At 38.4% G+C, this 25289-nt stretch overlaps 1 protein-coding gene across 1 annotated transcript in view; it reads left to right on the top strand.

Moving 5' to 3' along the window:
- Positions 1 to 25289, top strand: part of LOC136239163 (E3 ubiquitin-protein ligase TTC3-like) — a 50482-nt gene that overhangs the window by 4886 nt on the left and 20307 nt on the right. Inside the window, exons 5-16 of the mRNA XM_066029899.1 lie at positions 3644 to 3687; positions 3752 to 3839; positions 4725 to 4784; positions 5068 to 5126; positions 7420 to 7517; positions 9928 to 10007; positions 14817 to 14911; positions 17449 to 17511; positions 17700 to 17754; positions 18590 to 18749; positions 19410 to 20044; positions 21093 to 21236. Coding sequence (XP_065885971.1) covers positions 3644 to 3687; positions 3752 to 3839; positions 4725 to 4784; positions 5068 to 5126; positions 7420 to 7517; positions 9928 to 10007; positions 14817 to 14911; positions 17449 to 17511; positions 17700 to 17754; positions 18590 to 18749; positions 19410 to 20044; positions 21093 to 21236 — 1581 coding nt within the window. The remainder of the gene's footprint in view (positions 1 to 3643; positions 3688 to 3751; positions 3840 to 4724; positions 4785 to 5067; positions 5127 to 7419; positions 7518 to 9927; positions 10008 to 14816; positions 14912 to 17448; positions 17512 to 17699; positions 17755 to 18589; positions 18750 to 19409; positions 20045 to 21092; positions 21237 to 25289) is intronic.

Here is a 25289-nt window from a genome sequence, read left to right as displayed (position 1 = left end):
AGCATGAATGACTTTCTTTGTTGTTGCACAGTTATTGAGTTAGTCACCTGGTCCCTTGCTGATTCATACTGTGTGGTTACTGGGTCACCACTTCTAAGAAGCCACCAGCCCAACCCACAATTTGAAATTAATGTTAAGGAGTGTACCAAAAAAGAAAATCTAATGCACTAGTTTTTGCCATCTACAATTCAATCACAGTTAATGTCTTACTTGCAGTATTAGAAAGCTTATGAATAATTTTTTTTGTGATGTCTAAGAGGCTTAATGAGGTTAGTAGTTGAGATAGAAACCTGTGGAGTGGTTACCAAGTACTGTAGTTGCTAATCTGTGGACTTTTCTGTGGTTGTTTAGTTATATAAGTGTTATAGCAAATTCTGCTGCTGGCTTACTTTCTGGTACAAGACTGGCGTCGTTTTTGCATTATACCACAAATGAAAAGATTGCCGTCAAAAAAAACAACAAAAAAAAACCAACTCATCTTTAGGCTGAATTAACAATAATTGAAGTGATGAATTGTTATTATGTTGGTCCCTCCACTGGCATAATGGGTTAACTGTAATGTTGGTCTCTCCACTGATATTAGCAGATGATAAGTTTCCATAGGGTACTTCCTGGTTTGTCAATTGTTGGCTGGTCTTGATGTTTAAAATACACGATTAGTTATCTCCTGCAATTTTCCACCTCTCTTTTATATGTGCGGACTCTGCCACCAGACCACTGGCCAATCCTGGCCATTATCATCTGTTCTATTACTACATCAATACCCACACTAAACAACCTTGTAGCTGTTGAGACCTTTTGAAGAGTGATTTGTGTAATGCTAGTCTCTGTTGTGTAAATCGTATCTCACTACCTTTATCTGCAGTTATTTCTTAATTTGTTTGCCCATTGTAGTGCATCTCAGGATTGAGCATTGCTCGGAACTTTACAACTTGTATCTTACAAGTATCTTGTGTATTCTGTTGTGGCCTACCTGATAATGAAAATTGGGCACACCTTAATTGCTTGGTGGGAGAGACTATCAACCATTCAGAATTATCAATTTTATTGCAGCATTTTGTTTAGCAAATCTTTGATGTGCACACAAAAGCTTCAGTTGTACCCACATGCAAATTCCTAATAATTTAAGTTCAGTTTAGTAGTATTGAAAGTAAAATTGGAAAATGACAGGGACAATCTTTTCATTTCATACCATGCTGGCAGAAGGTACCAGTTAATATTGTCATCATTGGTATATTGAATTCATACCTGTGTCTTCAGTGCTGTTCAGCAGGACACGGAAAATCCCATGCACTTGGTTCGGATAAACTTAGTATGTTGCCGAGGTTTGCCATAAGACAACAAGCAAAACAACTTATGATAATCTATGCTCTCATCCACCAGAACAGAATGAATTGTGCAACATTCTCAAAGTTAGAATCATTATTGTTGCTCATATTGAAGCTTGCACTCACTTGGGTTAAGGGATATAAACATTTATGAGTCATGTAGGCTGGCGATGGTATCTGGTAGTGTTGCTTCTGAAAACTGGTGTTGGCCTTCATCTTCTTAATCCCTGCTGACTAGTAAGTGCTTACCATCTTCTTGGAGGAGGATGTGTGCTTCTGACACACAGCTGAGATTGACCAACTTTCTTCTAGCTCCTTGGCTTTCCCTATCAGTGGCCCCTTGTCCTTCCAAATCTTACTGAGTTACTTTCCAGCCACTGTGAACTTCCCACCTCATACTCAGCCAAGTGTTAGCACACTGTGGTGTGCAGCTACCATTTTGATTAATTACCAACATACGTATCTAGAGTCACAAGGAAAGGTGTGGTGTCTTACAAACAATGAGCATTTACAGCCCTAGTTGTGAGGGACTAGCATTTTATTTACCCAGGCAACTTTGTACTCAAAGGATACTTGTCAGATTCCATTGTTCTTGGTTACGGATAGCTGGTTCTCCACTGAGTTTACATGACCATCCTTTGTTTTGTCTCATTTCTACCTCCCATGTTGCTTAAAACGTGATCCAGTACATCTGCTCTTGCTGTGGCTGATTTCCGTCTCGCATAAAAACTGTGAAAGCCGAATCCAGTTAGTGAGTGTCCGAGAATTCAATTTTCTTACAGAACAGCACGGGGGCCTAATGAGCCAGACGGTCGCTGTCTCTGGCCTTCCTTCCTTGCTCTTCACAATGCTCCTAGAGCAATTCACAAGTGGGATTGATTCCTATCTGAGACATGGCATACTCACTGGGCAAGTAAAAAAATGGGTCCTGGAAATTAAGGCGTTGTTTCCTTGACTGTATGGGTCTGTCTTAACTGTATTTTTTTGCCATTAAATCCTGCTAGCTTTGTAATTATGCATCTTTGAAGTCATTAAAATTGCATAGGAGCTTGTCCAGTTTTCCATTACAAGTAGTACAGTAGCCATAAGTTCCACGCCTAACAGCCTAGAATGAAACATATGTTCGCACTTTTGAATTGTTAATAACTTTTCTCATTTGACTAACACTGGTCTCATTTGACTAACACCAGTGTACATGCGCACCGTATTGTAAGAACTTACCGTATATGACCGTATTAAAGCCGGGCTCAAATACATGCAGGGGCTCAAATATACGCCGGGTACAGCTAGGAGACTGTCATAATAAACACTGGGGCTCATTTAAACGCCGGGGTGCTAATGATATGCACTGAAAGGGGTTCTAAACTCGTGTCAGCTGCTAACTATACAGTGATGTCTCGTCACCAGTCTTATGATGTCTTGTCTTGTTCGACTATACCTTCTCTTCTGGTGATGGCCATAGCGTATTTATCGTGGTCATTGTCATCTTTCCACTCGACTTCTAATGTTTCACCCAGCAGAGGAGTCCAAATGGGTTTATGTACGTGATGGGCTATGGATTTCGTAGGTACTTGTACTGACACCTGTCATTCTCAACGAGTGACTAATAAGCTCGCTAATAAGAAATAAACGCCCGGGTCCAAATTAACGCCGGTCTCGTTTAAACGCCGGGTCAAAAATGATTTATAGGAAATAAACGCCCGGGCTTCTATACGGTCATATACGGTATGTTCTGTCTGTTTTGCTAGCTTAAACCACATAAATGCATATCCTCATTGTAGTTGCAGTACACGATCCTTCCTTGCAGGGACACATAGAGGTGGTCTTCACTTCACATGGCGAAGATAGCAAAGCATACTTTCTCTAAACTTTCATTTGTGGCCACTACTTTGCCTCTAGCAGTTTCAGCTTATTGTCAAGGCTCTTGTTGTTAGGACTCTTGTATCTTTGGAGTGTGTCCATTTTTTCATCAGTGACATTGCGAGTTGTAGAAGATGAGTGCTACTTACAAATAGCAGTGTAGAAGTGAGCCACATGCTCACACATAAGACTTTGAATACTAATGTAACACCTTATGTGCCTGGCACATGAATCCTCACACTCTGGAAGGAGGTTATTTTCCCTTTAATTCATTCAACTGACAGTAACTACACTTTTCCAATGAGCAAGTTAGCTCTACCAGTGGCTATGTGCTGCACCACCATACCAAAAAGCTAATTGGACAGTTTTAATTGCAAGATGATAATTGTACTAGTGGATCTGTAAATCTGTACTTATGTATGTTTCTAGCCAATCATCTGTCTTTGTTTATTTAGTGGCTGGATTGGTGTAGCTATGGGAAACTGTTAAAGTCATCAAGGTGAGATTTGGATTGTGGATTGTGGATTTATGTATATTAATGAAATCTTGTGTATTTCCTGTAGTAATTATAACACTCAGTCTTTGAGTGATCTAGAGCTATTTGTTGTTGAAGTAATGGAAACAGCTGCCAACGAATGTCTTGAAATGTTGGTAAGTACAATGTGTGTATATCTAATGTGTGTAGTGTGTGTTTGTAAGTTATGTTCAGTACAACACTTAAATTTGAGTAGAGATCATAGAAATGAAACAATGGAGGTCATCTACACCTGCAGTTATACCCTCCTTCAGTCATGACTGAAGTAGGGATTAAATGTCCACTTGTATAGCTGCAAGTGTAGATGACCTCCATTGTTTCATTGTATTTATTTCTCTATTCCTATTCTTGTATGAACTTTCTAATAACGAAAAAGGCCGCTATAATCAATTCAGTTGCTACATAAACTACATATGGTTCTAGTAGTAGTCAGCACTGCAGCCCATGATGTGCTATGCCCATATATGTAGAAAAAATAAATGCCCGTGAAGGCATTTGAATGTGTGCCAGTACTGTTTTTATTGTGTTTATATTTGTATCCAAGAATGTCACTGTGTTTCAACACTACCATTACTGCTTTGTTTCAACACATACAATACACAGCTTGTTGTAAAATTCTTGTTAAAGCTGCAGTACGTGGTTTCTTGTGCAACACTTTACGATGCGAAAATCAAAGAAAGTTTGAGAGCAACTAGTGACCTCTGTTTAATGGTTGTTTGCTGTTGCTCTGAGTTTCTGTGACATATTATTATACTTGTGAGGTTAATGGTCTACATAACAGTAAACAGTAAACATGATGATGCAATTTGACCCCGATGTGTGTGAGTACTGTGTATGAATAAGAAATAATAATTGTGTTGCTATTAATTGTGTTCTAGTTAGTTTGTGTGTGTTTTTGTGCACATCATGTAGTGTTCATTTTAATCACCCTCAAGTGTTTTTGTGTAAAGGATATTCATGAACAAAAATGACTTGAAATTGTTCTCCTTCGTTAACTATAGGATGATGATCGTGCTAACATAAAGAACAAAATGGAAGACATCTACAATCAAGCCGAAAAGGTGACTATTGATATCATTTTAAAATTGTTGTGTGTTTACTGTAGGGGAATTAACAAAATTATCAACCTATGTACATGCAAGATTTAATTGGCTCAATTTTAAATTCTTTTTACATATTTTCTGCTGCTCAAAATTTATTGTGTGCACGATAGTATGAATATCTTACCTTGGTTTTTGAGGCTACAGTTTAAAAACTGCTGAGATCTGTCCTTTTTGAGAACAACTTGGTGCATTAGGCATATAAGTTTGATCTGTGATGTGTTATGATGCTTATCATTTTCAGGTACAAAGCTTCTATCAAATGATGAGGATTGTGGAAGACACAGAATGGCTAAGACTCTTGTAAGAAACTAGTCTAATTAATGCACTACTTACAAGTTGTGGTATATCACAGGAGGTTGTACATGCTTTACAAGCCACTAAAATAATTTACTAACACAAAATTCATTTTATTGAGTTGTCAATCATAGTGAGGGATCATTGTTCTGTTTATACAAGTCTGGTGACGTTGCATGTACCAAACGCAACTTAAGTTTCACCCAGAACTCAAATGCTTTTCACAAAACAAAGTTCACTGCCTTGAAGCTTACATGAAGCACAGTCTGAATATCTAACAAACCTCATCAAACCCTATTGTTTTCAGTTTTGTATTGTGGCTATTGAGGGTCATGTAAATACCAAATAAAACAATGTAATTAAGGCTAAGATTATTGCATGGTGGCACTTAAGAGTACGTCCAACCTCTTTTGGAATATAATAAGCCCTGTATGAAGTGAGAGAAGACTCTAACATTTTAAAGCAGTGGTCCTATGGGTAGGACAAATTGTCTGTAAAATAATTTTGAGCCAATAACAAGTTATGTGATTACAGGGTAAACACATTAGTTAGTTTAATCTGTTCTCTTTGTAAGATATTCCATATTACTAGGGCTCAAATGAATATATTGTGGTTTTCTGTATTATTTGGATATTCATTGTAAGGTTTCATTGCTATGAATATATAATCTGGTAATTGAGGCAGCCACTACCAAGAAGCCTATAAATAGCCACAAACAGGTTTGTGGCTCCCATGAATAAATTATTAGAAATACATAGCGCAGTGCCCTTTGCAAAAGGATTATCACAGTGATATTGTGTTAGAAAGTAAAGTAGAAATATCTGGAATAACCCACAAATCTGTACGAAGTCTTGGGCTTACATCGATTCACCACTGCATTGGTACATCTTCACCAACTAGTGGAATGCTATACTCTTCGATTTATCACTGTTGTCCTTTCCTTTTAGTAGCATAGTGCCATGTTAGTTGATGACAGCTAATCATGTGCCAGTGTGTAAATGATCACGTGTGAATTATCATTGGTTGATTTTATTATTCTGAAAACGAGTAGTATTCCGAATATTCAGCTATTCATTTGAACTCTGCATATTACAAGTTTTTGGCAAATGAATTCATTACTTTGGTGATTGAATTTGTCACATTGGCAATTAAATTCGTCACTGGCAGTGGCATTAGAATTCCTCCACAGCAAGAGTGACAGCTGGAGATAAAAACAAAAACAAGATATACCAGCTGATACAAGACCTTGCTCAGGTACAATTGTACTAAACAATTCTTTACAAGGTGATAATTCTTCCACTACAACTTCAGAATACTTCACAACTGTACTTGGCCATTAGTGATAGTGGTCACTCAGCTTCAGTTTCCTTCTAGTGTGTCAATTGTACCTCTCCATGGCGAAAATGACTCACTTAGTGACGAGCAGTTGTTTTCTTGAAGGAAATTTAATCATGACGAATTCTTGTGCCAACTTGAGGAATTCAATTGCCAAGGGGACCAATTCATTTGCCAAAGTGACTGAATTTGATCGTCAAAACTTGTAATAACGTTGCATAATGTGGCTACACATAATTAACAGGACTCTCTGAATTAGACCTCCTTTAATGGTTCCCCTTTCTGTACATGTAGCTTGGGTATGAAGAACTTGGTGGAGTAGAAACCCCAAATTCTTCCTTATACCCAAGTATCTGTTGTCTCAAATTAAAGCACATTATTATTTTTCACATTGGCCTCAAGTAGAGTTAGAGATTTATCTCAAAAGGCAGCCGAGACCTTAAAACACCTTACTAGCTTGCTGCATACATTTACATGCCTCAAATCCAGAAGGAGGCCATTTTCTGCTTAATTTGCTATGCTTGACTGTCAGAAAATTCTCATTCAGCAGCGAATAAGTTTTCCAGTGCTTTTAAATTATAGAATTGATCCTCGGTTGTGAACGAAAAGTGGCAGACTGAAGTATGCAAATATTGTCAACATTTTGAGTAGCTTTAGAATCTGATTGGCCACATATTATGTAATGGCTATAAACATCACACGTACCTGTATTTGCAAATTTCATCAGGTAACTGGTTTTTAAATTTACCAAGTAATGTGTCACTTGGGCAATAAAAAATAAAACTGTGTGGTTATCAGGAGCTCACAAGTGCTGCTTATAAGTACCTGTTGTTATTCAAGTTACTGTATTGCAGTTAGAGTAGTATTTACGATTGCACACTTATTAGCCTGTAACAAATTTTATTGGTTGTTGTGTTGACTTATTATTGCTATGGTTACTAAAGTGTTTCTACTAACATTGTAGTGCAAAGAGGATTGTTCCAACTAATGCTGATGAGAAGCTCAAGGAAGCTCTACAGCCAAATGGCTTCAATGCCGTTGCTGTTTGTACCATCATGCATGGTATGTCATACTTTGTCATACTTTGTGTTCTTGTATGTTTAGTGGAAGTGTAGTATTCACATGAACAAACACTACACACATAATTTACATGGATATCACATGTACACTCTTCAGTTTGTTCAACCCACACAGAAGCTTGCATGTATATGCCAGCACACTAAGCCATATCTTAGACAACAGATGTGGCTTTACGGTTCTTGATGGTAATGTGATAGGATTATATATGACAATGAAATTTGTCTTGACCATTAATAGTACAAATTGGTTTAGAAATTGAAAAATTCATAGGAAACACTTGTAATACTTCTTTTGTGACACCTGTGTGGTGTTGGACCATATTTGCTATAAGAAAGGTCCAGACCATACCTGGAAAAGGCCTCATTGTATCCAGAGAGTGTTAGAGTGTTAAATACTTTTGTAGGCTGTGTTTGTGCTACCATAAAAGATCTTGTGTTTTTTCATCAATAATGCATGACTACTGTACTGTGAAGTCCACCAACCAAAAAGTTTGCTTGCCAAGTGAAGCCACATGGTGTGTGTGTGTGTGTGTGTGTGATCACCATTGGGGGGGGGGGTCAGTAATAATATTGTAATGTTGTTGTATTTAGTTCTGCACTGTAAATGACAATAGAGTGTGGGGCTAGGAATCTGGTTCTATTTGATCCTGTAAATAAATAAACTGTTTGTTTGTAATGAAAGCAGATGCACCTGTGAATACAATTCGTGAAGTCAGCACCATGTCAATTTCCACACAAGCTAAAGTATTCACAGAACACTAATTTATCTTCAGTTTTAAAGCCTGCATTTTCCTAAAGCAAGGTTATTTTAAAGTTATAAGTATAGAGGATCGTTGGGCAGCAAAACATGGCACTAAAGCTCCTGTAATGGGTAAAATAATTGCTTTGTATTGATAGAATTACAGCGGTATAACATTGTTCCCAGCCTTGTAGAAACATGTACCATATTTCCTCGTATAAAAGTCGTATTTAATTAAAGACCTGCCAGGGGGGGGGGGGGGACTAGCACCTTTGGAAAATAAATACCTAGAGGCCCGGGCTATTACTTGAGTCTACTGTTAATGGCTTTAATGGTTTCCCTTGTTGCTGCTGCTTCTTCATACTTGAGTTTAGAACGTTCAGAAGGACGAAGGTACTACGAGTAATCACGTGAGTAGTCTGGATGAGTCTGAGTTCATGCAAATATGTACGATACTACTATTTTCCAATCATTTTAAGCCCTGTCCTACACTTGTTTATATAGTCAACACACTGCATCACTCACTGCCATTATAGTAATCCCATTCTACCACCACCCGAATTTGGTTAAACGCCAGTTGTCGGTCAGACAAATTTCGGGGACCAATCCAAAATAAACGCCTGGTCTGTAATATAGGCCCTATGCATTTACAGGCCGGGTCAAAAATGCTGGGAAGAGAATAAAATCCTGGGCTTTTATACTTGGTAATATGGTAACAACTTTTTCTGAGTAAGTAGACTTTCTAGATGTTGAAAACAAAGTCACTAGACTAGAGTCTTCTACCATGATAAAGTCACTTCTTTCTGCTTTACAAGACAGTGAATTCCACAAACTATATACCATCGTGAGGCTAACAACCTGAAGATTACAATTTCGCTCTCATAATAAGAGTAAGCGTTACAGTGTAGGCTCCTGTGAAGATTTCTTACCTCACTCCCATAGGCTTCAATGCATTTTAAAGGACACCAGATGTTACACAATCACACAATTATTGACCACCTCATTCCTTACCTTATGTGAAAATGGGCTCATTCTTATTTTATTAAAAAGCCTTCCACTTGTCAGAATAAGAAAACAAACAGCTGACAGTAATAATTAATGCAACAACCTGTGTCCAGTTATCATACCCAGATGGGTTGTATAGTGTAGGGGTGTGAGAACACATCCAAGCAGCTGATGAACAAATGTATTCAGATATTATTCCCAAGTGAGTTGTAATGGCCGGACATGCAGTCACCTCATCACATCCTAAACCAGTCTGAGATCCATTTGTAGTGAATACAATTAAAGTTGACTACTTTTGTCACAATGTCAGACAGCACTCTAAATTATCTCACCTCGTAGTTTGGCACTTGGCAGATTGGTGACCATGCTTGAGTACTGTAAGTATATGTTCTATTAGAGTAATTCAATAAATGGGTTACATGTTCAATCTGATTGAACTGGTACTAAGTGTTCTGGTCCCACTGTACCGTTTATTGTTTTTAAGTAGATAATGCTACTGTGTAGTGTGTGTGAGTATGTGTACACGCACACACGTGCCAGTTAAATTGAGAGAACGTGATATCTTATGTCTCTTACATGTGGTTCAACTTCATTTGTTACTACTGTTGTATATACACTCATATTTTGTTAATATGGTTATCCCCAATAGTTTATGAGTACGAGTTTGGTCGTAGTGACCAACCAGACTTCCTAGAGGAGTTCATTGACCAGTGTACCAATGATGAAAAGGTCAGTGGTGAAATATTTATACACATCCTCCTAATGCATTGTGAATATGTAACCAGATTTACAAAACCCGATCCAAATCGCACATCGGGAAAAATCAAACTATCACTTCCAGTGGGTAGCTACACTATTGTACTAGTAATTTTGACCCTCACTACTACTCAAACTACTCAATACTGGTTTCAACAAACGTCTTTTCTGGGTGGTGTGTAGAGCTCGAATGGTGGTTTCTGGTCTTGTGAAGGACTTGGCTTGGCAAGAATCAGTGGTTTACTGGTGGACAGCCTCGTAATGTTGGCCAGACATTGTTTGTGTTGATTTTGCTACATAGCAGCTACTAAGGAGCCAGCACAGCCCTGTTATCTCGCAGGGGGGTAGGACAAGCCCATGTCAATTCGTAATGGCATTACATAAGGCCCTTAGTGCTACTAAAATATATTCAAAAGAAACGGATTCTTCTACCTCTCTTTAGGGATATATCTAACACAGACGATTATTTGTGGTTGTTTGATAACTGTGGAGACCGTTAGTGGAGAATTGGTGATCACCACGTGTCATCATTTCGGAATGCTGATTTCTTAGTAATGGTTTTGTATTTCTTCACAAAAATCACACCTTCGTAAAGTACAAATATTGTAGAACTCAAATATCTATTGAACTTTATCGAATCTCTTCAATGATATTTTGTACAGTAACCATTCACTCACGTGAAATATTTTCAAGCATCACCTAAGTGCATTGCGTAATGTACATCAGTTCACGTGGGCTTGTCCTCCCCCCCCCCCCCCGGTAATCTCGTGTCTGGACTCTAATTGTGGTCGACCCATTGTGGTCTACCTCCATTTTGAAGTCTATACGTTGTCCACTCCCCACCCTCCACCCCTTTGTGAACAGTCGTGATACTACTTCGCTTGTCCAACTGCTCAGATTTTTAATCTTATTTGGTAGGAAACTCTACAAGCAGCTATGGAATTGGTTTGAAAGGTAATAGATTGGTGCAGCTTTTCATATGCATGCTTGCTATCCTTGGCAAGTTATGCTGACTTGAATTCTTTAAAACCGTTTATCTCGAAACTTTTGATGTGTAATTTGGATCGTTTTTCCAAAACCCAGTCACATATATGCTTTACTTTGTGTTACCTGGGGAGTTTGTTTTACCATTTGTGGTGCTTTTTTGTGTGTGTGTTTGTCTGTAGTATTATCAGTGTTGTTTATAATGGATTGTGTCATATACTATATACACACACAAACAAACCTGTACTACATGTGCTTTTCTATCTGAGTACTTGATAGTTGTACCTTAAATCATTTGAAGAAATAAAAGTAGTAGCAACATTGAGTCAAAGAGTACGTACAAGCTGTATTGGAGTAATTTTATGGTGGTCCAAAGACTTTACCATTATGTAATCAACACGATACAGTAAACTAGACACCCCCTCAAGTAGATTCTACATAGTGGGATGGAAACATTCCAGTTTTGTGAGGTGGAAATTCCGTATTATGCATACATTGCAAATTTATCGAAAAGATGTGATGATTATACTTGTGATAGTTCTATATTAAAGTATTTTATCACTGCATAGTTTGTTTGTAGTTGATGTATAGCATACTATAGTGATGTGATGTATTATTTTTTTTGATTTTTAACATCTGGTAATGCTTTGTAATTGGTTTGTGTGTTCCAATTCTTGCATACCGATCTGTGGTTATGTGATAACTGTTTGTGCACTGATGGGTAACAAATGGGACAACCTAACAACAGGGGTAAAGCACATACAGTGTGTAGCTAACAGGAGTATTATGCAATTGCATTACACCTACATAGATCAGCATGATTTTCTGAGCCGGTAACTGAGACTGCTACAACAGAATTAAGGGTTTGAAACTGACTGTTAAATGACTGCTCTATTAGAGTATATGTCAATCTGAGCACGTCTGCAAGATGAACATACACAACTTTAGTGATTTTTAATTTCTTGTCAGCAATACATCTTCATGAACTATAGGGTAGCTAATCAAAGAAGGCACCGTGAGGGTAATTTAAAGTGTGTGCTTTATTACAGCTAAGTGACTGCTCTATTAGAGTATCTCGATTGTACAGTATTTTATAAGAGGCTTGCTTCCAGCCTTCTTACATTATCTTGCAAGTGCCCTCTCTCCAACAGGCTGATGAGCTGGCAAAACCTGGCATTAGCGGTATTTATAGTATGTCACCTGTAAACAACCAACTGTGATGAAACATATGTAACCTGCCTAATTGACACTAATCCATTGTACATCTGCTTTCCAACCCATTGTCTCTCTCTAGGATCCGTTTGTTGTCTCTAGGGTTGATAACCAATCCGAGGAGCGAACATATCCCTGCAATAGAATACGTGTCACGTGCCAAGTTGTTATTTGTTTAATAGAATTGTCATAGCATTTCACTTGCCAACACGAAGAGGTGTAATGTCAATTCTAGTGAATGACAGGGTAAGTTTATACTCATGGCACCGTGTAATCCTCTATTGAATGTGATGTATTCTGGCAAGTTAAGGTCCACAATTTGATGAATATCATTTATAGTCTCAACATATTTCTACGATAGTTTAAACTGTTCCATTTTAAGGTGGCAAGCATTTGTGTTACACTGCTAGTAGAGCGGAAGTCTCCAATCACAAATCTTATATAATGACTAGATTGATTGTAGAGATGCTTCTCATGCTGTGATGCTGTGAGAATGGGCTAAACAGAGCTGAAAAGGAAGTGAAACGGCTATTGGTGGTTGGTCAGTTAGTCAGCAGAAAATTTCACTTATAATAAAATAGGTAACAAAATTTGTAGCAACCTATTGGAAGCATTTTGGGTTGCATTGAAAATGTTTTTGGTCCTAACCAATACTGCGATTGAGTTTCATACCTCCATGTTATATTCTCCTTGATATTGTCATGTTTGACATATTCAAGTTATAAAGGAAGTAGTGAATGATGTACCTGTGGAGATGCTTAGTGAATTGTATGTAGTATGCATTCCTGGGGGTATGTGACATTTAGTATACTACACTAGACACACTGCAACGTAGTCACAGGTGCTATACAGTAACAAGGATACTGGACCATGTATACAAGATGACTCGAAGTGAGCTAAACCAAGGTTAGTGACCGATTAGCTTCTCTTAAATACAATTAGAGAGGAATACAAATTGTAGATCCTTAAAAATTTTGTAACATCTGTAGAAAAAATATTCGTTATTGCGGGCTGGTTGTGACACCTTACCAACACCATTGAATCTGGTTCACCGGAATAATAATTTCTAGTCCTGTGTGTACCCTTGTCAGCCTATGACCAACCATGTTTAACTCCTTGTTCCATTGCACTTGATAAAGGGAGATACACTTAGCGTTACTACTTGTTGTTTTGTTTCTTGCTCACAGCTTTAAAAAGGGATTTACCACCTTGTTATAAGCTTTATGTTGATACTCTGGCTACGAGGCAAGTGTTAGTCTCCCTAGTACTATTCCACCTCATATCACATCTACTCTAAGCAGACCTTATGCTAGTTACGGCTGATTCCATCGTGCTATTAGTACTCTCTGTGGTCACTAATACTCAGCATCACTTTTTGGCTGCAAGAAACCGTAAAGAAGATCGCTGTGGTTCATTACTGCTGGACCTTCAACATGCTGGATTTTCAGTTGATCTTATGACAGTTGAAGTTACATATGACCGTACGTTACAAAACTTAGCAATGTTATCCATCTACCAAAGAGTATAGTATGTGGCATGTTTCAGCAGCAGTAGCAGCTCATGTTTCCATCTCCTGTTCGTACTCACGGACTTTGGCATCATGGGATGTAGTTGATCTGTTGAACTGTTGATATAATTATTTAGTTTTGTAAGTAACTACAATTTATTTTTTTGCCTTGCCACGGCTCCGGTTGTTATTACAATTTTGATAACCGTAGAGACTAGATGCCTGACCCCTTGTAAATATGTACATGTAATTGTGAAATTATGATGTTATCAAGATTTATACATTGTCCAACAACATGATCATGTTACGTGATTAGTTGGTTGTTTCACACGTGACAGTTTAAGGCTGTGCACACAAAGTAATATAATGTGTAGTATTATTATAGTTACTTTATTTAATGTAATAAAGCAATGAGTTACTTTTACAAAGTAACTATCCCAACATGCAGAGCCAGAAATTACAATTTTAAACTATTCTGACAATATGTCTGAACATATTCCAAAGTGTTCAGACATTTCAACTTTTGGTCTGAAATAGCCAAGTTCAATGTAGTACTGAAATAAGTAATAATTTTTTATAAAGTGGCAAAAATTAAGTAACCAATAAAATACAAGACAAAATCACAAGGCCCAATCATCCCAGTCATCTAGTATAAACTTGTCTAGCTCCTCATCCTCCTTATCAGCATCTTCATCACCAGCATCATTCCTCTTTATCACCATCAAGCACTACCACATCACATTCCGACGTACTTGTCTGTGCTTGGACATTTGTGTAGTGTGCTCTGCTGACCAAAACACTGCAGAGTGGACTGCTAACCTACAAGAGATAATAGTTAGCTAATACTAAAGTGGTACACAAGATGTGGGTCAGCTAGTCTTCTCCAACCTTAGCCGCACACCCGTATTGCTGGTAATAGTATATGTATATAGCTAACTTATGAGTATAGTGTAGTGTAGTGAATGGAAATTTGTTCTTTTTGTAGCAATAGTTTTTAGCCAGAGTTTGTATTATAAAACTTCCTGGTAAACCAGCTTTACTATTTTGAACTATTTATTTACTTGCTTCTTTTACTACAGGACTCAGAGCAGATGAAGCTAAAAGGAAATGAACTGTTTCAAGCTAGCAAGTTTGATGAGGCCATTGAATGTTACAGTGAAGCCATTACCATATTGTGAGTTGTGTGTTGTGCGTGTGTGCGTTAATAGGGTCTGAAATTTCTTATACGGTTATTGCCTTGGGCCTTTCTCACTATTATAATGATTATTGTCCACTTAACCACTGTGACTAAATCACTAAAGGATTCAACTTAATGACGAAAAATTATAGACATATGCTGAAAATTCCATGATTATCACATTAAATTGCCAATCTTGATTATCACTAATTGTAATGAAAATTATGATTATTGTCAACAAAGTAATGAGGATTATCATAATAGCCAAATAATTGCCCATCCCTACTGGTTAATGGAGCTTTAACCCTTCGAACCTGGTAAGCCTTTTATTCATGCCTCTATACAAACTAAAATAACTTCACAAACATTAATGGCAGAAAGATCCCACAGCCACTACATTACTCATCATGAACTACATGATAAAATGGCACCAAGCATTGATGGAGTTGTCTTTCATCACACCACTTAGAAAACAGCCTTCTTCATCATTGTCCGCCATGGCTGTACACTGCTTCATTAACCAACGAATATCTTTACCATACTTGGTACTATAACCTTAAACTAGAATCCTCTTGTACTACAGATTCCGGTAGTATGCAATAGATCATGTGATCTTATAATTGATGCTTGTAACATTGAAAACACTGTCAAGTCCCAGACGTCTGCCGTTCATCGCTTTGTTTCAGAAGTACTCTTTAGTGTTATATTAAACATGTTATTTGTAGTGCATGAAATGAGGTTCATTTCATGTGTAAGAATATCTTGTTGTACAGTGATAGAAACCTGACGCTCTGTTTATAGTTCCCACTTTCACATTATTTCATGTTCAAAATTTTAATTCCGGGTTCAAAGGGATAATTATCTTATTAATTCCTATAGTACTTAAGATTTTCAACCACAGAGCTTGTTAACTGCATCAAGAAAGTACAGAGCGAACAAAGAGCTCATACTGTTAAGGAGCTCATACTTTCATTACAGTACAAATATTTTATATTCCTGAATCTGTACCAATAGTGATGGAATTTGTGTGATAAACTCAAACCCACAATCATTTCTCACATCATCCATTATATAAAGGATAGAGTTGGGTTGGTAACCAAAGCGTCTGTCTGTCTGTCTGTCAAGCACTCAATGAGAGTGCTTAATTTTTTGTCAGGGCTTTCTGGCTTGGCTTGCTAGAGAGCTCTAAAACTCAAGTATTTCAAAAAATTTGGAATTTATAACTAGAGTAGGGACCATAGCACATCAATAATAAGTACTGAAACAAGCTGGAGTAGTGCACGATATTAAATCACAGTAAAACAATAAGAAGTGTTGTATAACGTTTCTTATTGTTTTACTGTGCACTACTCAGTACTTTTTATCGATGTGCTACGGTCCCTACTCTAGTCATAAATTCCAATTTTTTGAAATACTTGTTTGTTAACTTTTTTGTAAATAATAATATTATGATTGATGATGCATACTACATTTGAAATGGTGTTGCCCGCCCCAGCTATATCATCTGAAAAGTGAACTGTCCATTACGCTTCGTTGTCAGCTATGTTCAACCCGTTACACAGCAGTACGAATCAAGAGCTGTTCGAAAAGCATCTCTGCAACCCACGCATACTGAAAGGGTTGGTACCGCGTGCCCCAGTTATATAAATTATTGTCTGAAAAGTGAAGTTTCCATTACGCTTCGTTGTTGGCTATGTTCAACCCGTTACACAGCAGTACGAATCAAAAATTGTTTTAAAAATGCTTCTGAGATCGAAGTAGCCACTATGAAAAATACGGACGATTTTCGTTACGAAGGGAATCCATCACGTGCTATCACCAAATTGACACTTTTTGCTGTCAGCAAAGATGAATGGGACACAAAGGAGGACACTGGTAAGTCCATGAAGAATGCATTGTCCATACTGCGGTATGCCAAAAGGCACCTCTCGGGCTGAAGCGACGTCGAACAGTGAAAAAATCAAGCCCGTAGCCTTAGCCTTTATTGAGTTACGCTTGTCTGAAGGCATCAGGCAGTCAGTCAGTCAGTCAGTCAGTCAGGCAGTCAGTAGAAAATTCCGTTGAATAAAAATTTTTAAAAATTCCGTGGCAACTTGTTGAAAGCGTTTCAGGCCGATCTGAAAGCTTGTTTGGGCTTAATTTTACCTATCCAATACTGCCTCCTCATCGTCGTCTGAGAAAATTGAGGCTATTTTTTGGGCGGTGTTATTTCATGGGCCACGCCTTCTCCTTTGTGGTCCCTACTATGCACTACTACCATAGTGTAGGATAAATGTTGGTTTGTGTGTGTGTGTGTGTTAGTTGAATTTAGTGGCATAGTTTCCATGATAGAGTTGGACAAAAAAAAAATAGCGTTGATTGTGAAGATATGAAGTACACCTTAGTTATGTTTGAGACCTACTTGTTCTATAATGTGTTGGTCTCATTATTGAGGTTGCACTTGGGGAACTTTCATTTTGCACACTATAGTTTAGTGATAGAAATTACATAGTCTTTAACAAATGTTGACGTGTTTCATTTTCTCTTTTTTCTAGTCCATACAATGTCTTCCTGTACAGCAACAGAGCTGCATGTTATCTGCGTATCAAGAACTTTACGTAAGTTTTTGAATAGTAGACTGTGTAGTAGTTTAGTAGTGAAATACCTGTGCTGCTGTGATTTTTCTCAAATAATCCAGAAATGTGGTATGGACAAGGCAAACCGATTAGGTCCAACATAATTTTTCTCCTGTAGTTTCTAATTGGAGTCCTTGGTTTGTGTAAGATTGTTGTATTTTACTGTGTAGTGCTGCTCTGTCTGATGGCTATCGTGCAATAGTGTTGCGTCGAGGATGGTCTAAGGTATGTAATGTTATACTATAGTATGTAATATATGTATGTGTTTGCTGTAAGGAGGGGAACTTAAAATCTTTACCTAAACTATGGTTTAGTGTATGATTTTTGTGTTGTTTATAAAGAAAATATAATGATATACGTGTGAATGTTTGTCATTTTTCCCCTATGCCATTTCCTCTCATTTTCTCTCCATACAGTATATGTTTGTTTTCTTTATATACACCCATCCACACACACGCACGCACGCATACACACTACACACATATGTCAACAGACACTTACCATACAACAGGATCAGGGTCTTCCCTAAAGAGCGGTAGAGTGGTGCAGCACCACTCTACTTTGGTCAAAATTCCTTTGATGTGATAAAAAGAATGTGTAAAATTAATAAAATGACTTTGGTGTTGGTAGTAAATTATCAGTTTTACCGTTCTACTGTAGTTTGCTGGGGAGAACTCTTTTAATGAAAGGAAACTTTGACGAATCCACACTTCATCAGTTTAACTAATTAATTGAAAATCAAGAAACCATATATCTAAACTTATATTTTTAGGGGTGCATATGGACGTTTCACCAATCAAAATTTTCTTTCATCAAAATTTCCTGTTGTACGGTACACAAGTAGAGTACTCTGTGCTACTGTGTTTAATGCTACATAAGTACTGCTAAGTACTGCAAGCTGTGATGATCAATGAACTATTTTACTATTATGATTTCCGTTCTACTGATCAAAAATCTGTGATGCTAAACAGATCCCTACACTGAGCTTGCCATGTATGTAAATAGCATCTATAAATAGCATTCAGCTGTCTATTATTAGTACATGTTTTTACCTTATTAGGGCTACAGTCGCTACATTGAAGCATTGGCATGTGGTGATGAATACAAGAAGGCATACAAATTGTGTAGTGAACTAATTGATAAAAAGTTTAGTGATGTCAGTGATGCTGACCAGCTGAGAGCAGCTCTACAGAAGGGTAGACAAGGCTCTTCAACCAAAAGTGAGTAGTTTAGGTATCAAGGTTGTATTTTTGATCACTAATCCCTTCTGTTATCCGTGTTGAACAATATTAAAAAGTTAATAACTGTCTAGAACAGATTAAGAAATCAGAGTCATGTGAGCTATCTACCTAGTTGATAAAATACATGTAACCTACTCATATTGCTATTTTGAATATCGGTGACCGAGAAACTGATGTATGCCAGGTTGTTTTAACAGCTTTCTGATTGTACACTGTTTATTGTAAATATTTTGCTGCTACTTTATGCCATCTGATTATCAAATATCAAGGTGTCCTTATAAGGTTGTCTGATTTCAAGTGTCTAAATGTGTGCATATGGGACAATGTGAAATGTCCTGATAATCATGAGCTCTGTCAAGTTGTTCTTTATGATATACTTGTGCTTTATTGCTAAGGCTTGTTCACTAACATTGTTCCAGCATAGTAGAGACCCTCAAACACATTTGAGAGAAGTCTCATTGAAAGATTAAGGGTTGCTTAGGCTGTCGGCCCCTGTAATATTAACCATAATCTTTTGTTACAGGACAAGTATTACATACTCTCCTCAGCATGTTAATTCTTGTTGGCAGTGATGAGCTGTTGGAATTTTAATTTTCTATAAAGCACAAACATCACAACAATCATTTATATTCACTACAGGTTCTACCAAGAAGGCTAGTACTGCTAAGCCCACCACAGTGGAATCAGCTTCAAAGCCGGAAGAGAAATCAGCAGAAGTTCAGGAGACTGAGACACGACCAGCTGCATCAACTTCTACTCCATCCAGCCAGTCAATGAGCAAGAAGTTGGCTGCCATTGCAGCTAAACGTCAGGAGAAGAGAGAAAGTGCCAAAGAGGCTAGGATTGCATCTAAAGAAGCTTCTAAGGAAGAAGCCAAAGAATCATCCAGTGCCAAAGATGACGTCAGTGTTAATGCTCCAAAGCCTTCCATGACAACTGCAACTAGAGCTGCTAAAATTATCGACCTTCGCAAGGACCCGACTAAAGAAAGACCTCCAATGACAGCTAAGAACACTAAAGTTATGACAGCTTTTGTGAAACCTGGTAAAACACCTTCTGCTAACAAGATATTAGGAATGGTTCCTGGGAGCCCTGTTACTTGGGAGGATAAAGCAAAGTTGATGCACCAGCAGGGAGTGACACCTCCTAAATATAATAGCAATGCAACAACTTCTAACACTAATACCAGTAGTACACGTTCTGTCACCAGTAGTCCGGTTAAAGAGAAGGACAAAGCTGTTAAGGAAAAAGATAAAGTCAAGAAAGAAACTGAGGTATGCATACTGCGTTATGTTTAATTAACATTTTGTTAAGTTGTTCCTCTATGCAATAATAGTTGGCCAATGAATTAATTTGGTTTCAAATGACAATTTTATCAACACACCACATGTAATAAACTGATTATATATGCACTTAAGCTTTCTCTTCAAATTGATAGCCTTCTTACTGTGCTACCTTCACACAAAAGATGAAGTAAGGGCTAATTTTGTATCCCTATTGCACATAAGAATGATTTATAGAACTTTGCGTGGGCGAGATCAAAGGAAAAAGTGTACTTTAAATTTCATAAAGTACACTCTCAGCCGGCCAACTGCTTCATCGACCACAAAGAGTGCTTTATTGCACCGCAAGGAGTGCTTTATTTGTTCAATAAAGCACTCTTTGTGGGCAATAAAGCACAGTTGCCCATGTGCCTTAGTGTAGGCTAATAGCCTACGGGGCTCGTGCCAGTACAACTAATCACCCAAGCCGGTGAAGGCTGATAGCCTCGCCGCGCTGAGTGATCAATCACCCCAGCCAATACGAGTTCCACCACTGGATTGCTTTTATAGACATACCTAAATGCTTCGATGATGGGTGGGAGAAGGTAACGTTGCTGTTACGTTTGTTAATGTAAACGGACAAGTCCTGGAGATATCACGGAAATACTTCACCATGTGACTTGCAATAGAATCGATTGTGGGTTGCAAGCAAAACCTGCCAAAAAATGCGATGAACATCTACTATGCCAAACTATGGTAAAATACACGTGAGTTACTTTGTTAAACTAGTTTGTGTGCGTTCAGGCTGCTAAAGTTCATGCAACGCTTGTTAATTATGAGTCCTAGTGTATGGTGAAGCTACACGGCTAGAAAGTTCCATAAATCATTTAAAGCATAACCTTGCTCGTGCTATATTAACATATACGTAACTAAGTATATGATCACTAATGTAAGACACCATGTTTGAGTTTTGCCCGTAATGTTAGTAGTGTATGGAGTTGCATTCTCCCTGGTCCATAGGATTAGACTCACTGATTAGTTATGCATTTGTTTCTTGTAGTCAAAGTTGAGTAAAAGTGATCATAAGTTAAAGAAGAATGTGATGTTTAACTTGTCACATGCTTCAAAGTCACTATTGGAACATAATTATCGTAATGCTATCAAGTTGTACGAGATGGCCATGAAAGAGATTGAACAGCAAAAGGTACACAACCCATATTTGTCTTTGTATGTGTGACATGTTATGCTTATATATATGTGCTTATAGTATTGCAGCTTTGTGTGTGTGTGTGTGTGTGTGTGTGTGGTGTAGTATAGTGTCTGTGTGTTTTGTGTCTGTGTCGTGTTCATATTTATTTGCACATGCACAGTAAATCCTCTCAAAGAGGAACACCCTAAGAAACTTTCTTGTCCTATTTGTACTGAATAATGCACACATTGTCTGTACGATGACGGGGAGGTCCAAAGCTAGGAAAGAACGACTCGGTACAGCATGATCGATACGGATGAATAATAATGCACACCACACACACTACTACATTACACATGACTATCTATTACATAATAATCATTATTCTAATTAAAGTTTGTCAATTCTCTACATCCTCTGGGGCCTGGCGTAACATGGCTGTCCAGTTTGAGATCTTCTATAATGCCTTAGAGGCAGCCTTCCTGCGTACACGGTCTTCACTAGAGGATGTGCTGGAGTTATCTATTGGTAGATCAGAGCCTTGTATACATTGAGTATTATCATCAGGAGTTTCCTGAGAGGTATTGTCATCTGAGTTGGAGATTTCTAGGGGATATAGTTTCACTATAGGACGAGTTGTTCTGTAATTACCCATTACAATGTGGGTAGCACGAACCAAATAGTCTCTTGCTCTTATGAATTCCTCTACGAAAGCTAATCTCCATTGTAATTTGGGCTTGACATCATGTACAACTACTATATCTCCTACCATTATGGTCTGTTGGTTGTGTCCAGAAGTCTTGTTATTAAATCCCCTCAATGAAGTCAAATATTCTCTTTTTCATCGTAGCCAAAATTGATTGATGAGTTGAGTATGTTGGTCTACTCTCTTCCTCATACTACTACCATTGATATAAGTAGAATCCCCTAACTCTTCAGGGTCATCTAGGGGGTGAGGAACTGGACGAACTCTCTGGCCATATAGAAGATGATATGGGGTTAGTGGTTTTGGATCATTTAAGTCAGGTGACACATATGTTAGAGGTCAATCGTTCAGCATTGCTTCAATTTCTACAATGATTGTCTCTAGTTTGTTCATTGTGACAAATGGTTTTCCTAAGGTTTTCTTCAGTGCTTGTTTTGTTAAACCAATCATGCGGTCCCAAAAGCCACCGTACCACAGAGCACATTTGGGTATAAAGTGCAATCTAACATTGTGACCTTCTAGAGCTTCCTTGAGTGTCTCTGATGTTATCAACTCCTCCAGTTCCTCCGCGGCAACAAGAAATGTGGATACATTGTCTGATATCATTGTATGAGGTACTGATTTCCTACTGGAGAATCTCCGGAAGGCGAGCAGGAATGTTTATACGGTAAGGTCAACTACTATCTCGAGGTAAACTGCACATGTTGCAGCACATGTGAAAAGGCAAATGTATGCCTTTCTCTCTCCTTTGCCATCTTTAGCATAAACAGCACCAGTGAAGTCCATTCCAGTTACAGTGAAGGGTGGAGATTCTGTGACATGTACCTTAGTAAGTGGAGGAGGATCTGGGCTCGATAAGGCTTGCCCATAAGCTTTTTGCAAGTAGCACATCGTCTCAGTAGCTTCCTAGCATACTGTCGGATAGAAGGTATCCAGTAGACTTCACGTGTGGCAGTAATGGTGACACTTGCTCCTCCATGATGAAGTTTATTATGGGTGTCCATGACAATCATATTAGTAAGTAAGAAGTTAGATGGTAAAAGATAAGGAAACTTGCTTAGTTCTGTGTCAGGAGCATTGTGGATCCTTCCTCCGCCTCGGATTAACTGCTTGTCATCCAAGTAAAGGCAAAGCTGTCTCACTAAGGGAGGACATTTGGTTTGTCTTTTGAGCAGATAGGCCAGCTCATCATGGTAAGTTGAATACTGTACACCCTTAACAAGACATCTACAAGCAATAGTGAATTCTCCACTTGTTATGGGACCACACAGCTTGTGTTGAAGCTTTCGTAGATCATGAATCCATCTAAGGACATAAGCAGTGATGGTTAGCAATCGGTGGATATTGCTATATCGGGAAATAACAATGAGAGACAAAATACTGTTATGGCTCGCAGTAGATTCTGTTGTGCGGTCATTGGGTGTAGATTCTGTGTCCTCTTCTGCTTGGAGACAGAGTACAGGAGTTGGTGACCATGTAGGCCAGTCTGATTGGGTCAGCAGCCAACTAGGGGCCATGTGTCAACAGGTGAGACATTCTCAATTGTTTGGTTGACAAACCTCTTGTAAGGAGGTCAGCTGGATTGTCAACTGAGGGTGTGAATGACCAGTGAACTGCTGGAAAGGTTTGACATATCTCCTATATATGGTGAGTAATAAAGGGTTTGGGATTGTTACCTTTGTTAATCCAATGTAGAACTATTTGACTGTCTGTCCAAAAATGCACTAGTCCTATTGGTTGTTTAGTAGTGATTGATGTGTAAACAAACATAGCTAACCTGGTAGCAGTGACAGCTGCCATGAGTAGGGAGATGGTCTTGATAGGGGCAACACTACTTTTGGACTTTGCAAGACAAATGTGATTATTCCTGCTAAGGTACACAACTGCTCCGTATGCCTTGGTACTGGCATCTGCGAATACAAACATGTTGTTAATTTGTGTACCAGGTTGGTTAGACAGAAAATAGGTTCGTGGAAACATCAACTGTGGCAGCTCCTGTAAGTCAGCAAGTGCATCAATCCACTTGCCCCTGATTGTATTGGGAATGGGTTCATCCCAGGAGAGTTTGGATTGCCAGATTTCCTGCATTAAAATTTTGGCCTTGACTGTAACAGGTGTAGCCCATCCCAAGGGATCAAAGATTTGTGACGATGACTGCAAAACATCCCTTTTAGTAACAAAGGTGTTAAATTAATTAATGGCACGGAGATTTCTTGTAGCAAGTCAGTTGTATTCCAGCGGAGACCCAGAAGTCCCACAGTCATATTTAGATCACAAGTGTTGTCTTGGTTTGTGACTTCCTTAAAGCGTTGGCTATTGGTTGACCATGATCTCAGGTTAAACTTTGCCATTAAATCTCGAGATTGATAGTAAAACTCTTCTTCAGTGTCGCAGCCAGTTAACACATTGTCCACATAAATGTTGTTCTTCATATTGATTGCAACTTCATTGTTGAACTTTCGACAGGTATAGGTTGAGCACAGCTGCCAACATAAAGGGAGAACTGGAGGAGCCAAAGGGAACAACAGTAAAGTGATACGTTTGAAATTCATCATCTGGTTTTGGAGACCATAAGATTCTAGTGTAGTTTCTGTCAGATGGATGAAGCTTGACATGCAGGAATGCCTTTTCAATATCAGTTGAAATTGCAAAGATGTGGGCACGGAAACGAAGTAGGATGGCACATAAATTGTTCAGGAATGGTGGTCCTACCATGAGGCAGTCATTTAAGCTTGCTGAGTTACCATCACCTCGACAACTACAATTACATACTATTCTAATGGGAGTAATTACTGACTCCTTCTTCACTGGATGGTATGGTAAGTAATGGACACTTTCTGCATCATTATCCTTCACCTTTTCAATAAATCCTCACCGTTCCTGTTCCTGAATAATGTTATTATAAACTTGCAAGAGATCTGGTGTCTTTTGCAGCTTGCTGACTAGCATTCTCGTTCTCTTCTTGCAGATAGCAATGTTGGAAGGGAAATGAGGCTTATCAACCTTCCAAGGGAATCTTGCCATGCATGTGTCTTCAGAGGATTGAGATATGGATGACTGCTGGTAGGATTGGAGAAATGTCAAGTCTGGAGACTGCACTACAGTTTCTGTGCCAATCGCTTCCACTGACCAAAATTTCTCCATGTTTGGTAATGAAGCTTCTTCTGTGTACATTGCAGTGGCTATTTGTAGCAGGGAGGAGGATGTGTTCTCTGACAATGTATCTGGTAGTGGTCCAGACAACAAGTGACCTAGTCTAGATTGCTGTGCAGTGGGACTTTTGCTCCTTACTATGTGGTCTTGAACAAAGCTCCAGTAATAATCAGTTCGGATGAGCAGCGATATAGCAAAGCTACATTCTG

This window comes from Dysidea avara, chromosome 1, assembly GCF_963678975.1.
Source record: "Dysidea avara chromosome 1, odDysAvar1.4, whole genome shotgun sequence".
Lineage (NCBI taxonomy): Eukaryota > Metazoa > Porifera > Demospongiae > Dictyoceratida > Dysideidae > Dysidea > Dysidea avara.
The sequence above is the reverse complement of the archived record's forward strand: the minus strand, read 5'-3'. Positions and strand labels throughout refer to the sequence as shown.